Source organism: Apteryx mantelli, chromosome 1 (assembly GCF_036417845.1).
Source record: "Apteryx mantelli isolate bAptMan1 chromosome 1, bAptMan1.hap1, whole genome shotgun sequence".
NCBI lineage: Eukaryota > Metazoa > Chordata > Aves > Apterygiformes > Apterygidae > Apteryx > Apteryx mantelli.
In genome coordinates this window covers 179,694,759-179,709,876 of record NC_089978.1, presented here as the reverse complement: position 1 = coordinate 179,709,876, position 15,118 = coordinate 179,694,759, and the positions used below count along the sequence as shown (strand labels likewise).

General features: G+C 37.9%; 1 protein-coding gene across 1 annotated transcript in view; it reads left to right on the top strand.

Moving 5' to 3' along the window:
- ZDHHC17 (zinc finger DHHC-type palmitoyltransferase 17) overlaps positions 1 to 15,118 on the top strand; it is an 87,526-nt gene that overhangs the window by 27,527 nt on the left and 44,881 nt on the right. Inside the window, exons 3-5 of the mRNA XM_067313073.1 lie at positions 2,475 to 2,597; positions 8,101 to 8,178; positions 9,610 to 9,754. Coding sequence (XP_067169174.1) covers positions 2,475 to 2,597; positions 8,101 to 8,178; positions 9,610 to 9,754 — 346 coding nt within the window. The remainder of the gene's footprint in view (positions 1 to 2,474; positions 2,598 to 8,100; positions 8,179 to 9,609; positions 9,755 to 15,118) is intronic.

Genomic DNA, 15,118 nt, shown 5'->3' with positions numbered 1-15,118 from the left:
TATAACAGCAGACTAGAGTAGAAAAGTTCGTCAAGAAACAGGCTTTCTTGCTATTGTCTGAACCACCTGCCAGCATAACTCCAGATGTTGTAATACGCTAGTGTGGTGCCACATGGTAAGGTCAGAATTTTGTCTCGCGCTCAGAAGTCCTGCCTTCCCCTCTCTTTCCCTCTCTCTCCTCCCTCCTCATCCTTGACTGACCTGTCTGTGGCTGGGCGCAGCGAGGGCTGGCTCTTCCCTTGGGGCCGGGGAGCCGCAGCCCTGTGGTGGCAGGGCATGGCCTCCCCAGCCAAGGCATGTCCTACTGCCCCATGAGGGAGCAGGGCAGGCTCAGAGATTGTGGCCAGGTTCAACAACAAGTTCAGATCATCAGGCAAGTTCATGGTGATGAGGCAGGTCCAAGTTCAAGTTGGGAAGTCAGTCTACAGGTCAGGTTTAGGATCAGGTCCAGTGACTGCCAGGATGGTCCATAGGGACAAGGCAGGTCAGAAGCCAGGCAGTCAGCCTGTGGGTCTGGGTCAGGCCCAGTGAGGGCAACTGGAGTCAGACCCAACCTTGTGATGGCAAGGCAGGGCAGTGGTGACAGGGCTGGACTGAGGCAGGGGGATTGACCTGAGAGTCGGGGTTGGTGGGGCTGAAGACTGGCACCACTACAATGTCACTGGGGCATGGGCTGATGGCCCCAGGCTGGGCTGAAGTGGGGGCCTGGGCAGGGTGGGGAGGCCCGAGGAGGTGGGCAGGTAGTGCCTTCAGGCCCTGACACTAGTTGTCCTAACCTGTTTCAGTGGCCCTTACAGCAAGGGGGACAGTTGAGGATGGCAGAGTGTTAAGCTGTTTGAACAAGCACTCATCTGACCACACTTTTGGTCTAGACTGGGGCTTCAGAGATAGTACACCCAGTGAATTGGATAGACTTAGTATCTTATCAGATTTCCTGGCAGAGTTACCGATATCTGAGTATGTGTGTTTTGTCTGGTGGGTTGCATATTTTTGTGAGTCTTTTTAAACCAAATTCCCCCTCTCCTCCCCACTGATGCAGAGCTTTGCTATGAAAATTGCTCATGACTTGAGCTCTTTTATTCAGTCTCAGGATTGTACAGACATGTTTTTAATGACATTCCAGTTAGTATGTGCTGAATGTAGTAGTTTGCGGGGGTTGGGTTTTTTGTTTAATGCTTTGAAAGACTGTAAGTATATAACAGCAATTTGTAGCATTTTCGTAATTTCAGGCGTGACTTTGGTAAGAAATTGAAACTGTCATGATCTAAGTGAGTTATGTCTAACTTAAATACTGTCTGACAAATTTGGTGCTTCAAAACTGTGGTAAGCTTGGAAAGCTTTTGGGAGGTTAGTTGACTTCAGTCAGTTAAGGCTTTGCTCTGAGCGCTGCCCAGGTTGAAGCTCCGTTTGAATAAATGAAAGAAAAAGCAAGACTGTTAACTACCAAGGAAAAAGGCCTCTGCATCAGTTACACAAACCAATCAAATGGAGCAAAGGGTACTCAACTTATCTAAGGATGTTTCTTTTGCGGAGAGCAAAATGTTGAAACAGCCTAAGGAAAACATACCTAAACTCTAACTTTGAGAGGTTACGGTACTGCTCTAGCAGAAGGCGGATGTTACAGGGAGGGCAAGCACTGATGTTATTCCAAGTTTTGCATGCACATCAGTCTCCTCCTTAACACTTGATATCCTGTGGATGGTACAGACATTCAAATGTAATCTTTACATGCCTTTCCAGGTTGCTTTTATTGCTGCTAAAAATAGGGGATAAAACAGTGTGAACATCAAGACAAGTGTTATTAAATGCTGGAGTTAGTGCTACATTAGATGCTTAAGTGATGTTTATGCTTCCTGAATTGTTTCAGCTTTCAAAATTATAGGCAGACTTTTTTTTTTTTTGAAGTAAGGATAGTTCTCACTTAATAGTCCTTTTGAATGAAAAAGTTAAGACTTGTTCTTAAAGCATATAATTTTGAAGTGGTATTATAAAAAAAGAAAATAGTACTCACTTAAATCAAGCAAACTGCCATTGGTTTGTTTTCAGGAAAAACAAGAAGTGCCTGAGATCTGTTACTGTTTGTAACTGATGTGGTAATCTTGTGAATTGCTTAGGGAGTTACTGTTAAGTCAGCTGGCTAAGCGGTTCTGGCCTTCAAGAGAAAGAAGGGAGGAACAGAGGTGCAAGAAACAAATATAACCTAGTCCCTGGGAAGAGAGAATTTTTTTTCCACTAGACATACTACTGATCTATATTTTGTCTTGTTCTGCTGTGTGGTTTGCTGTGGAGACAAATTTTCTATAAAATCTTGAATTGGTTAATAGAACTTTTGGTGGTGGAAACTTCCTTCACAGGTGTGAAATTTCTGTCGTCTTTCTCTTCTGTTGAAGCTTTTGCATCTTGCTCATAGTGATGTTTGCCTATTTTTGTTATCCAAGGTAACATCTTTGAAAAATCTTATTTTCTTCTTCAAGGTATGGAATATATGAGCGATGTAGAGAGTTGGTAGAAGCAGGTTATGATGTACGGCAACCAGACAAAGAAAATGTAACGCTTCTCCATTGGGCTGCAATCAACAACAGGATAGATTTGGTGAAGTATGTATTACATTTTTACTTAAACATCAACTAATTGTGTCCTTAATGTTGGTATTTCTTTATGATGTTAGTCTTAATTACCTTAAAACCTCAATTTTTGGCCTTGAAGTTCAGGGAGGGGGAAAATAGAAGACCTAATCTGCATTTAATGATGTGATGCCATAGTGAAAAGAATTAAAACCTGGTAAATGTCTAGTAGTCAAATTCAAGCATTTTTCAGATGAGATAAACCTGTAGAACAGCGATGTGCAATTTATTTATCTATACTATGGAAGACTCATTGTAATATCAAATTTCCCTTTGAGAAAGGGAAATCTGATGCACAATGGTAGTGAATTTTTTTTAAGAAGTAAGATGAATATGATAAAAAGATGCATTCTATTTAATTCATCTTTTTGTCCCTATCATTTCAAGAAGTCCTGATTTAACTTCCTTGCATTTTAAAAACAGGCTTTGCTACCATAGGCAATGTTGTAGCACCTCTCCTTTCAAGTAATAAAAAAAATCTTTAATTGTGGGAGTTGTGGAATTTTTTTTCTTCCTCAATTTATAAAATTCAGACCATTATACTTATGAGTTTTTAAAGTGTATTATTATCTTTCAGAATCCTGAGAGCTTAAATCCTGAAGGGATAATTCTTAGTATTTGCTATTTTACAAATCATGAAAATGAATTGAATGTGATCCTTTTTTTGTAACACTAACAAAATGACAAGCTAAGTACATGCAATTAAACCTAAAAGCGTAAAATATTATTGAATCAGCAGGATTCTAGAGATTTGGCATAAAGTGCACACTTTGGATCAGTCTAGTTTTCAAAATAGTTCCCATTAATGGTGTGTATATTTACACCTAAAAAATGCAGAACATCTTCATTTAAACTCAGTCTCCCTACATATGTTTATCACCAGAGCCTTTATCAGACCAGTTCTTGAGTATCTTGAAGTTTCCTGAAGTTCTCAAGTTCAGCTTTCTTTTACCTTGTTTTTAAGAGGACTGTTTTTGTCCTAATGCAGTTCTCTTAAAGAAGGTTAAATTGCCAAAGATTTAGAAATAACTCAGTGTTCCTGGAAGATTTTATTGTCCTCAGTGGATGGTATGAGGATTTTATATCTTTATTGTGAATGGCAGGTTATAAGGGAACCTGTAATTGTGCATTTGGATAGCTTTTCTTTAAAAGGCAAGTAACAATCTGCAGCCTCCTGGCACATTGGAAGAGAGTCATCTGCAAAAAGTGACAACAGAATGCAAGACCCTGGTTTAGCTCATCAACCTTTTTAGTAAGAAAATATTTTTAGACTCTACTTTCTTTCTTTTTCATTATATTTTCCTTGGGGCTTGTCTTGGGTCTTTCATGGTTAGCATCTTACAACTTGATTTGAAATAATTGTAATACCTATAATTTTTCAGATCACTAGCTTTCTTCAGTAGAAGTACAGCATCTGAAAGCAGTTGTTACATCTTGAGCTCACTTCTCTGTCCAAGTTGAATGTGTAATAAATTATGTGCAATGAATTCATCATCTTATTTGAGCTGTTTGAAGACATATTTGCATTACAGATGTTCCATCTCACTTGATGTGTCTTCATAAAGTCTGAAAACTGAATGGCATGAGACAACTATCATTTCACTCATAAAAAGTTGTTATGACTTGAGCATTTGAAGAAAATAGACCTATATTGTGGATAAAGATTGAAGCCCCTGCATTAACTTCACAATGAACCTACCTATATGATACCTGATTGCAGCTTAATGCTCTAGTTCACTAGTATTGTATTTAATCTACAGCTTTTTTTTATTAACCCTTGTTTGGAGATCTTTAGCTGTTCAGAGTAAAATCAAAGCAAGCTTGAAATTCCCTATTAGTCTTCTGTTGTAGCTTAACTTCTGGTAGAAGTAATTTAGCGTGTGAATATTTTCTGTCCTGTTGTACAGTTTTGTTTCCTCCAAGCCTGTTACTAGTAGAACTGTCTGTTACAGCTAGTATATTGTAAATAGAGGTGGTCAGAAATCACCTTTGGATTTGGGTAGATGGAACTCTGTTTTCAAATCTGTCTGAATTTCCAGTTTGTTCCTTATTATATAATAGATGTCTCCACCTGCATTTGGGTGTTGAAAACTTTTGTTCCGAGACTTTTATATTCAGCTTAACTGTAATGGTGCCAGCTGTGTCTTTTTCAAGCTTTTTCAATATGTACCGTTGGCAACTGAATGTTCATAAACCTAATGTGCTTAACTTTTCCTTTTTCTTCAACAATGTGGCAGTGGTCTTGTCCCTTTTTAATATATTTCTGCCAGTGTGGCATACTGCAGTGCATTTTCTTACTGTTTACCAGAATGCATGCTTTTCTTCTCCCCAGGAGAGGAAGAGTTAAACACTAATGTGTTTAACTGCATCTAAAATTCTTTCTTCCTGATAGGGCTGTTACTCTCTTCAAGTTTTTCTGTCCTTAGGGGTCTCAATTTATTTTAGTTTTTGTCGCATATTGTCTTTTTTTCTGAGACACTGGATTATTCTGTTTCCTCAGAAAGAAATGATTCTTCTTTTTCTTGTTTGATCTTATTGTAACATCTCTCCCCAAGTTTGCAGTGTGTCCGTTGTGGACACAGTGGGTAGTTCCATTAAGTATGCTGGCTGGTGAGCTTGATATCAGAGACAGAGTCTAGGTGCAAGTAGTCTGCCCTCATGGTTCCAGATCAGAGTCCTGCTTACTGGGTGCTGATTGTACAACGTCATCCCAGTGAAGTAGCCTTGCAGCTCATCTGTGGAGGGTTCAGACCTAGGAATAAACTTCTCCTTGTTTATTTTTACTAATCCTGTCTGTTGTGAGACTTTGTGATTCAGTCCAGATACCAGTGAAGCCCTTTGGCAGAACCCTTTCTCATTTCTGTAGGATCGAAGATAAGTGTCAGACCTCTGTAACATACCATATTTTCATCATGAAACTGATCCATTATTTTGCTTTTGACACAGTTCTGTGAAGATGCACAAATTGGCCTCATTCTCTCTACAGTTAACCAGTGGCTGCATTTCACCCTGCCACTTGTTGAAGGTTTCTCCAGACAAGAGTCTCTTCTCCTTTTCCTCCTCTTAGCAACACTGAATGCATGTACTTTAATCCCCAAACTACTGAATCCAAGCAGGGGCAGTTTTCTGATGCTTGGCAAAGATGATTCTAATGTGGTGATCACATATAGAAAGTATTTGCTTCCTAAGGCAGCATCTTACCAGATCCGTTTGTTTTGAATGCAAGTAGGTTACTTAAATTGGATTTGCCTGCCTGGCATCTTTTAGCATGGACACCTATATGACTCACTGAGTGTAGAATCAGCCAGCTGATCCTTATCAGGGACATTCTCCTCCAGCACAGAAGTGATTCTCTGGGATAGATCTATCTAGACCAGATTAAGTTCTCAAACTGCTTTTGAAGAAAAATCTCAGCATTTATGTGTACTGAAGCTGAAATAGTGATAAATCTCAGCTTATTTTGTGTTCCCATGAGTGTTCTAGACTGTTATCTCAATGCGTTATCTGGCAGGGGATGGTCTCCTTTTCTTTCCCCAGTTGTCAAACTGCAAGCTTTTATTTTAAATAAAAAGTACTAGCCCCTAAGCAATGTTGCTGCTCCATAGAATCTGAATATAAACTCTGCCTTTCTGCGGGGACCAGTGTTTGAATGAAGATAAATATGCTTAATGGTCACCTCCCTATAAATGATTGTCACGTCAGTGAGATGGATCGAAGCTTTGACTGTGAATTTTTCCATGCTTTCTATTCTCAAGGGAACCTTGTCTAGAGAAATCCTTCCCAAGATTGACTTAATCATCTTCAGTGTCTCTTCCACATTTGTTCTTTGGTAGCTGAGACTTGGCTTTATAATAAATGAAATAGTCTTGTCCCCCTGCCTGCAAAGAATAAATCTTATCTCTTCACCTACACAGGACCAAGCCTTTCAGAAAATCTTTGGTGGCTCTTTGAAAAATCCAAAAGTTTAATAATTTCAGCAAAGATATTGCAGTTTTTTCTGTTGGTATCTGAGTCCACTTGAGTGGACTGTCCTGCCACAGCAGCAGGACAGCAGGATTAGCAATAAGACCTAATTATACCAGAGTTGTATGACACTGGTGCTTCTGCTGAAGAACATCTCCATATCTGGCAGTTCTAAAGCAACCATATGAAAAGATTTTCTTGTAGGGTTTTTTTAGTGTGAATGTTGTTAGCTAGTGCATTGTTCAGATGTTGTTCCTATAAGTAACGTGTAGGCTGTTTTGAAGTTGCACTTGGTGTGAATGCATAAACACTCAAAAAAAAAAAAGGTAGTTACCTAGCGGTAATGTATTTTTCAGATTTTGTTTGTTGCCCTTCTTGCTATCAGTCTTGAAATACTGAGGGAAAATTGAGGTGCCGCAAGCTCTATGCTGAGGATTTGAAGGGCAGTTTCTGTGGGCGAGAGAGTGGATTTCATACATACCTTGCAGGTATTATGACAGTAAAAGTCTACAGGCACAGGTACTTGAAATGTGCAAGCATTTATGAATCTATAGCTAGATTGTACTTTTCAAAGATCTGTTAGTAGTAACTTCTTTTTTCACTGACTTGCACAGCACTGAATGAATGAAGAATCAATGTTCTAAGTTTTTGGGAAGGTCTGGTTTTTAAAAACATGAATTTTTGTTAGGCATGATATACATTTTCTTTCTCAATGGAAGAGTGATATTGCCGATTTAGTGTCCCAGATAAAGTAGTACAGAAAAGAGCTTACAAAAACAATACAAATGGACATGAATATGAATTACTGTGGGTTAAATATGGGCAACTTACTTTGTTCCTACAGATGACTTCTCTGCTTAAAATGTTCTTGAGGAGCAAATAGCTTCTAGCCCATCACTTTAAAGTATTTTTAAAGTAACCACTGTTTTTGTCCTTTGTTTAACTGTAGCTGAGAAGCATCTAAAATCCTTATACTCAGCTGAAAGCATAACAAGTATTAATACTTGGAACAGTGACTTCAGCTGACACATTCCACTGCTGACACATGCTGCAAGTTGAATTATATAAAATTTTGTTTTGTCTTAGCCAGAATTCTCTAAATATGCCAGCCTTCTAGCAGCATTTTCTTCTATCATTACATTTAGAATTCTTTTTAACCTAGCAAAATCACATAAATCTTAAAAACAAAACAAAATCTGTTATTAAATACTTATGTGGTAGCACAATTTGTCTTAATAAATATATCATTTCTATTTTACATTGGAACTGAACTAGGAAACGATGGTGTGTGTAAAACATTAAGAAGCATCCCTGCTCTCCCAACCCACATCAGAAAAGGCAAAAAATCCAACATATCTACATGACCTTTTAAAAAGAAAGCTTATGTGAAGGCAAGCAAAGGTTTTGATTTGTAGTTGTCTGTTTTGCATAACTTCAAACATATGCTTACTGTGTGTACTTTATTTTTAACCAAGACAATCAAGAAAAATATTAACTTTCCTTGTTTTTCTAGATACTATATATCAAAAGGTGCTATTGTTGATCAGCTGGGAGGGGATTTAAATTCTACCCCACTTCACTGGGCGACAAGGTAGGAAAAAGTCTTCTGGGATTTCCTTTCCTGTGTTGTTTTTCTTTAACTGGAATCTGCTACTGATGGTTTTATGAAATTCCTTTATTTTATGGAGATAATTCACACAAGAATGAATTTTGTCATTGTTAACTGGACCCACTGTGAATGTAGTATGTTTGAGCTACGAGAGCTTTCAGCATATGGTTTAACTTTTGTCTTATCTCTTTCTGGTGTAGAGGAAGATGATCACAGAGATAGGAAAAAGTAAAGAAAAATTAGAGTTAATAGTCACCTTGGATTACTCTTAGATCTTATTTTTGTCTCTTTTCTGGAGTTGAGCAACACTTGTGCAGATGTGGCTTGGGATGAGTTTTGTGTGATATTTTCCTCACAGTGGTCTATTGTATGTGGACTTTTAAAGATGAACTTAAAGGAAAAAATCAGGTTTATGATATAGAAGATGGTCCGAGAATGATGAGTGACTGGGAAAAATAGATGGCCTTCTATTAGTGGCTACTTCTGCAGACTACTGCATAGAAATAGGCAGGAAAGGAACTGTATACTTATTAATATCCTTAACTGTGGACTGCAAAAGGAGAGTTGGCACACTAGTTTTTAGAACATTTAATGTATCAGAATAATTTCTTTACTTAAGATGAGAACTTGCTCATTAGACTCAATCTTTAAAGGTTTTAGCATGTGTATTTCTTGGTATTAAAGATCACACTTGACTTTCAATGTATTAATAGTAGGAATGCTTGATTAAATTCCTTGGTATTCATAGCTGTAATCTGTTGTTCTGTGAAGCATTGTCCAGAGGTGGTTCTGATAGACTCAAGGTCTTTTTGCTCATGTCAGAAACTGTGCTGACAATTGTGCACCTTATTAATAGGAAGAATATTCCTATTTTCATTATGCCAAAAATGTATTTGAACTTCTAATGTAGTGTAGAGAAGATGTAGGTCCATGGTTTTCCTCTCCCTCTCCCCCCTCCCCCCATTTTTATGCCAGTACTGCTCTTAATAGTAGGAAGATAATGTGCCCCACAAAAATCAAGAGTATATAAACTAGTTTGACATCTCTTAAAATAGCTGGTTTCATATGTAGATTGGAAGAAGTCACAGTAGATCGGATATATGAGCTAATGACTTGGTTTGGGTTTTGTTGTTGTTGTTGTTGACTGGCCTTTTGCTTCACAACACACCTGAGCCAGCTGCATGTGGTGCATGCATTGGCTGCATAGAGTTGCTCGTGTGAATGAGTTTGCTTACTCAGTTGCAGAATCAGATCATGACAATCACTGTTTTCAAAGAACGAGTCAAAGTTCAGAAGCTCCAGTAGTATAATTAAATATGTTAAATGTATTTGTCCTATTCAAATATTAAAATCTTAATAGTTTTTCTGTGTATAGTTATTCAGTTGTTTGTTTTTGTGTTTTGTTACATTTAGACAGGGTCACTTATCCATGGTTGTACAGCTGATGAAATATGGGGCAGATCCGTCGCTAATTGATGGAGAAGGATGTAGCTGTATTCATTTGGCTGCCCAGTTTGGACATACTTCGATTGTTGCTTACCTGATAGCAAAGGGACAGGTAAATTTTAAGTAATATCATATTTAAATAGATTCTACTCAGAATAGGAAAACGATTGAAAACTCTATCTGTGATTCAAGTAATACAAAAAATTTACCTGACTAAACGTAGAAATAATTCAATGTATTTAACTACAGATTAGTTTTTGACGCGTGTACCATCTGTTTTACCTTAATCTCCTTGAACAGTGGTCTGAGTGCTTTGACTTTAATTTATATATGTTTAGCATAGTATGTGGAAATTCTAGATGATATTTTTTTACTGCTCTTTATTCCTAATGAAGTTAACTTTTAAATGTTCAGGGTGACAATGATAGCAAATATTTTAGTAGTCTTCATAGAAGCATCAGGCTAGACATGGATAAAGAAGCTAATGACAAAGGGTTGTCATAGGTCATCACTTTTTACACCTCAGTCCACAACTTTTTATTGCTATAGTTGCATGTGTGTGTAGATTTAAAAAAAAAAAAAAAACTCTCTCTTGCATCTTGTATCACTGCTGTATCTATTAAATGTGTAGTGTGTGTACTTGGTACTGTTCTCATTGTCTCCCATCCTTCATTTTGTATGCTGAAAACTGTTTACCTTTTTGCTCTTGCCCTTCATTATAAGCAAGTTGTAGATACCCACAGATACGTGCCTGAAACACAGAATTTGACACAAGTTTGCAGACCACATAAAAAAATCAGAACCCTCCCCTCTTTTACAATTTAGTTATTGCTGTTCCCAATTCTGTGTTCTGATATTTCTTTTCAAATAGGATAGTGGGATATGATCCTGTGAGTCTTGTAGAATTTCACTGTGGAATCAGTGCTTTTGGTCAGTGTTAGCTAGAAAGTATTGCTATATTACGTAACAAATACTAAACTCGCTGCAGAAAATCTGTGCCGACAATCTCTTTAAAAAATAAACTACTGCTGTATGCATTAATTGGCTTGTATCTCAGAATTGTTTGTCAAACAGTATTTAGTATATGGTAGAGATCAAGCTAGACACAAGAAGATGCTGATCATATATAATAGCTAGCTATTTTATAAGAGCATAGTGGGTGGTGAGAAATCCTTTTTCATCAGGAACAAGTGTTACATACTTTGTTCATAAATTATGTATAATTTTATAGATTTTTTGTGTTACCAGAAGAATCTTGCAGATGTTATACATGTTGAAACTTGTTGAAAGTACAGCATTAAATTTAAGAATAAATGGCCTTTAAAATACTCTCTCTTGATTATGAAATCTCCCTGTAAATGTTTGCATACCCTGATGTCTATAAACAGAATCTCCTGTTTATCTATCTGAGCATATAATGCTTCAGTCCAAGAGAAGCTGTGTGTACATATATATGTACATAAATAGACACACAGAGCTTGTTTTAAAATCTAAAATCTATTATCTTGGAAACAGCTCTCCTTATCATAAGCTTTTAAAAAGATGATTCTTATACTTGATAACATTTTGGGTTTAATGACTTCAGTATCCTTTCCATGCCATAAGTTTGAATTGATTTTTACCAGTTATCTTCAGAAGCACTTCAGAAAGCAAAACTCTAGAATTATATATTGATTAGAATGTTAAAATATAGTAATAACGCTGTAATAAAAATTACTGAACTCAGTTCTATACTATAGCTATACTACATACAGCTACAGAAACTGCATAATTTCTATGAACCTGTGGGAACTGAATGATTCTACTTTGTATTCTCCTTTAAAAACTATATGTGAGATTATTAATTGCTCACTTTATTTACACTGGTCTTTACCTCCTTCTTTATACCATGATTTGGGTTTGGAAACTTAATTACCTTTGCTTATGTTGGCTTTTCCTATTGCTGCTTGTAAGCTTTGCCTTTACCTATATAGAGACCAGGTTCTCTTAAATCCAAAAACTATATTTGCTGAACATAATTTTCTGTCATCATGTAGTACCTGCATGATAAATGTCGAATAAATAAATGTCAAAATAAATCCATGTAGGCTGCTATGCCTTGTTAGTGCTGGTCCTGACATCCTTTGGGGACCTGTATGGTCAGAGGAGAGCCAACTTTCATGCCTTCAGTCAGCTGTGGAGAGAACTGAGTTACAGCTGAGAGGTGGATTTAGTTTTGCTCCTAATTGAAGTTGCTCCTAATTGTTTCTTGTCCCTTTTCCAGGCAGGACTGGAACCCAGCTTCAGTATTGCTGCTCCGTTCTCTTTCTGGGCTGCAGCACCCAAGAGTAAAACTTCCCATCTGAGGCTAGAGTCCGGTCCTTTAGCGTCTGGAGTGTATTGTAGGGGAAGAGCTCTCGATCAAGTTCCCTCTGGTCTCAGTTGGAAAGTAAACCCACCTTCATGCCAGCAAGCACTACTCTGCCAAGAGGCAGCGGTTGCTGATAGCTGTTGCTTTTTATTTCATCTCGCCTCATACTGAATATTGAGAGACTGATTACTTGGCCCTATCATAATTTGGTCGTGTTGTGTCAGTAAGTTGCCTGGGGCAAAATCAGCCTGGGACAAGCATACAATATGGATACAATCAACATGGCAAATATCTAAACCTAGACAGTGCTACAGATTCTGATTTTAAAAAAAGATATTAAAAAAAGGGAGTAAGAAAGATTTTGAAATAGCATGAAGGTGCTTGAAAACTGCTTAAAATTGTCACTACTTGACACTGTACTTAATTATTTAAATTCCAAAGGCAAATCAGGATGTAGGATACACAAACACATCACCCCAGGATAAGTTAGGATACGAATATGGTGTATCAGATATTTGAATAACTGGCAATGTGTGTGTTCTCAATTCAGTGGCATATCTTACCTCAGTTGCTTAGGTCATAAGCTACTGTAAAGTTACTACTGGGGTAAAGTCATGTTCTGAGACTTATCCCCGGAGTATCTATGATTCCTTAAGATCATAGCTTAACTATCCCTTACTCTGTTGGGTACAGGATTCTTTTATTTTTTTATTCTCAGAGTTGCAACTTTATGCTTTAACTACTGTGCAGAGCTACTTAGGGCTTGATTCTGAGCTGTGGCTTAGGAATAGCTGGCATATGGGTTTGGAAGATGTTGGTGTGATGAAAGCAGCCTTGCTCTTAAGTATTGTTAGCTCTCTCTCAGTATTGAGGTTTGTTCTTCCAGCAGGGTTCGGGCCAGTGTACGACACTGAGCCAAGTGTTATTTACTCCCTAGATCTGCTGTACAGAGATTAGTTACAGAAGTGTAAGGCAAATCATGTTTCTTCTTCGTGACTCTCAACACAGTCTCTATTTCTGATGAAGCACTAGGTTCTTCAGAGTTTTTCTTGCTCAAAAGAGCAAGGTTGCTTCTGTGTGTGGTTTTGTGTGTGTGTGTGTTACCTTGCTTGATAAAAGCTGTCAACCTGCGCTCAGCTTTTACCACTCATGACTCCTAGACTGATCTCAGAAATTTCAAATCTTTGCTTTCAGTGAATAACTAGCTCAAGTCTTTCTCAACTGAGGAAATGTTTTCAGTCTTAACTCTTCCTGATAAATTTTCCTTACTCTTTGCCTCTAAATATGTTCTCTCTTTGAGAGTCCAAGTTCTGCTTTTGCTGGATAACAGTCTGTGTAAAAGAGATCTTTCCCTGTAGAGAACAGGGTTCTGCACAAGGGCATGATCTATCTCTGTACAGAGGCTTCCATTCTATAAAAGAACTGATAATGGTTCCAGAGATGCTCCTTTTGTGCAACTTAATGCATTTCTAAGCGTAATCTTGTGATGCTTTTAGTGCTTTTGAGAAGGCCCTATTGTAACACCTTAGTGTTTGACCGTTATTTGTTAATTGTCCTGATAAGACTAAATGCTGCTGTGAGCTCTATTTGCTATTCAGAATTCTAACTCACCAACCATATTGTTTTTAGAAAGCAGTGGTTTTTTTCAGAAACTGGGTTTAAGCAGCGGGATGGTTGCCACAGCTCCCTTCCATGCAGGAAGTAAGAATTTCTCCCCTGGGTTTTGCCTCTTCAAAAGCTTTTGTGGGAAATCCTGTATTCATGTCCTAGGATGAAAATCTGGTTTGTCTTTGGATATGCAAAGTTGTTCTGTTTTAGAACCAGAATTGTCCTATTTCAGAGCCAACTAATAAATGTACCAGTTTTGGTACGGGGTATTCTTGTGTTTGAAATATGTATGCAGCGTAGCAGCTTGTGCGATTTTTGATCATTGCATGGCTTTACTTGTTACTGAGATCTTTGCTTTTTGCAGTGCTCAGACTGTTGTCCTAACAGCATAGAGACCTGTCCCTGAGAAGTATCGGATTGACTTGTCATTGAGAATCAGACAAGAAGTTAATACCAAAACACCTGTTGGTACAAGCCAGAGCACATGAAAAGTTTCCAGATGCATATATGCTGTTGGAGGAGGCTTTTTTTTTTTCTGGAATGTATGCTCATGTTGCTTTGGGTGATGAGGTTATTATGATCTGGCAGAATAACAAAGCTTTTGAGAGAAGTTTTGTTAGACCATTTGTCTGCTATCCACAGGTTATGTCTATAAAATTGTATGCAAGTGAACCTCAGTTTCTTTGGGACTTGTAGTTCCCTTGAAGAAGGATCTGCCTTAGCCCACACTGGAGCTTATTTTGAGTAATAGTTGTAGGCTCTTTCAGTAATCTGTTAAGATTTGCAGGGAGTAACCTGTTTTTACTTAGTGTCACCTAGTGCAAAGTGTAACTTTGATTTGTCAGCATGGAATCGCTAAAGGAGTCTCTACCTACTTGCAGGCAGTCAGGTACCTGCTGTTGGTCACGAAAGGTTAACATTTCCATATGAAATCTAAAGATGAAAGAGTGATTATTCATATTATAGTAATCTTTACATTCTTCAAAATGTGTTGTTCACACAGTATGAACTGTGAATCAGTTACATTTCTGAAGCACAAATGAACTTGAGGTTAGGCCATGCCTCTAATTTCCTTCTTGGCAAGAGGAGGTGAAAGGGAGTCTCAACTGCTGTGCAGCCCTAGTAGGCTCAAAAAGATTAAGTGTAGGCATGTTCCTGGGACAAACAGACATGGATTCTGGTCTTAGTGCATGTAACACACTTCTGGAAAAAACAGTGCAATAAAATAATGGGTGTCCTTCCACCCAGGCAATCAGTTTTTATTTCCCTTGGTTTGGTTTTGGTTTTGTTTGGCTTTTGGGGTTTTTTTTGTTTTGTTTTTTTTATTTAGCGACAGAATAAAAACTCAGAAATGTAAAAGCTTCTGCAAGCTAGGGAGCTTCTTAAAGTAATTATTTGGAAGACTAAATTGCATTTTCTGGAAAATTTCTGCCTGGGTCAGGCTAACAGCACAGTTGGTGAGGATCCCAGGGTGCTGGGCATCTGGCAGACAACAGAAAGGAGCAGAAGGTTCTGGGG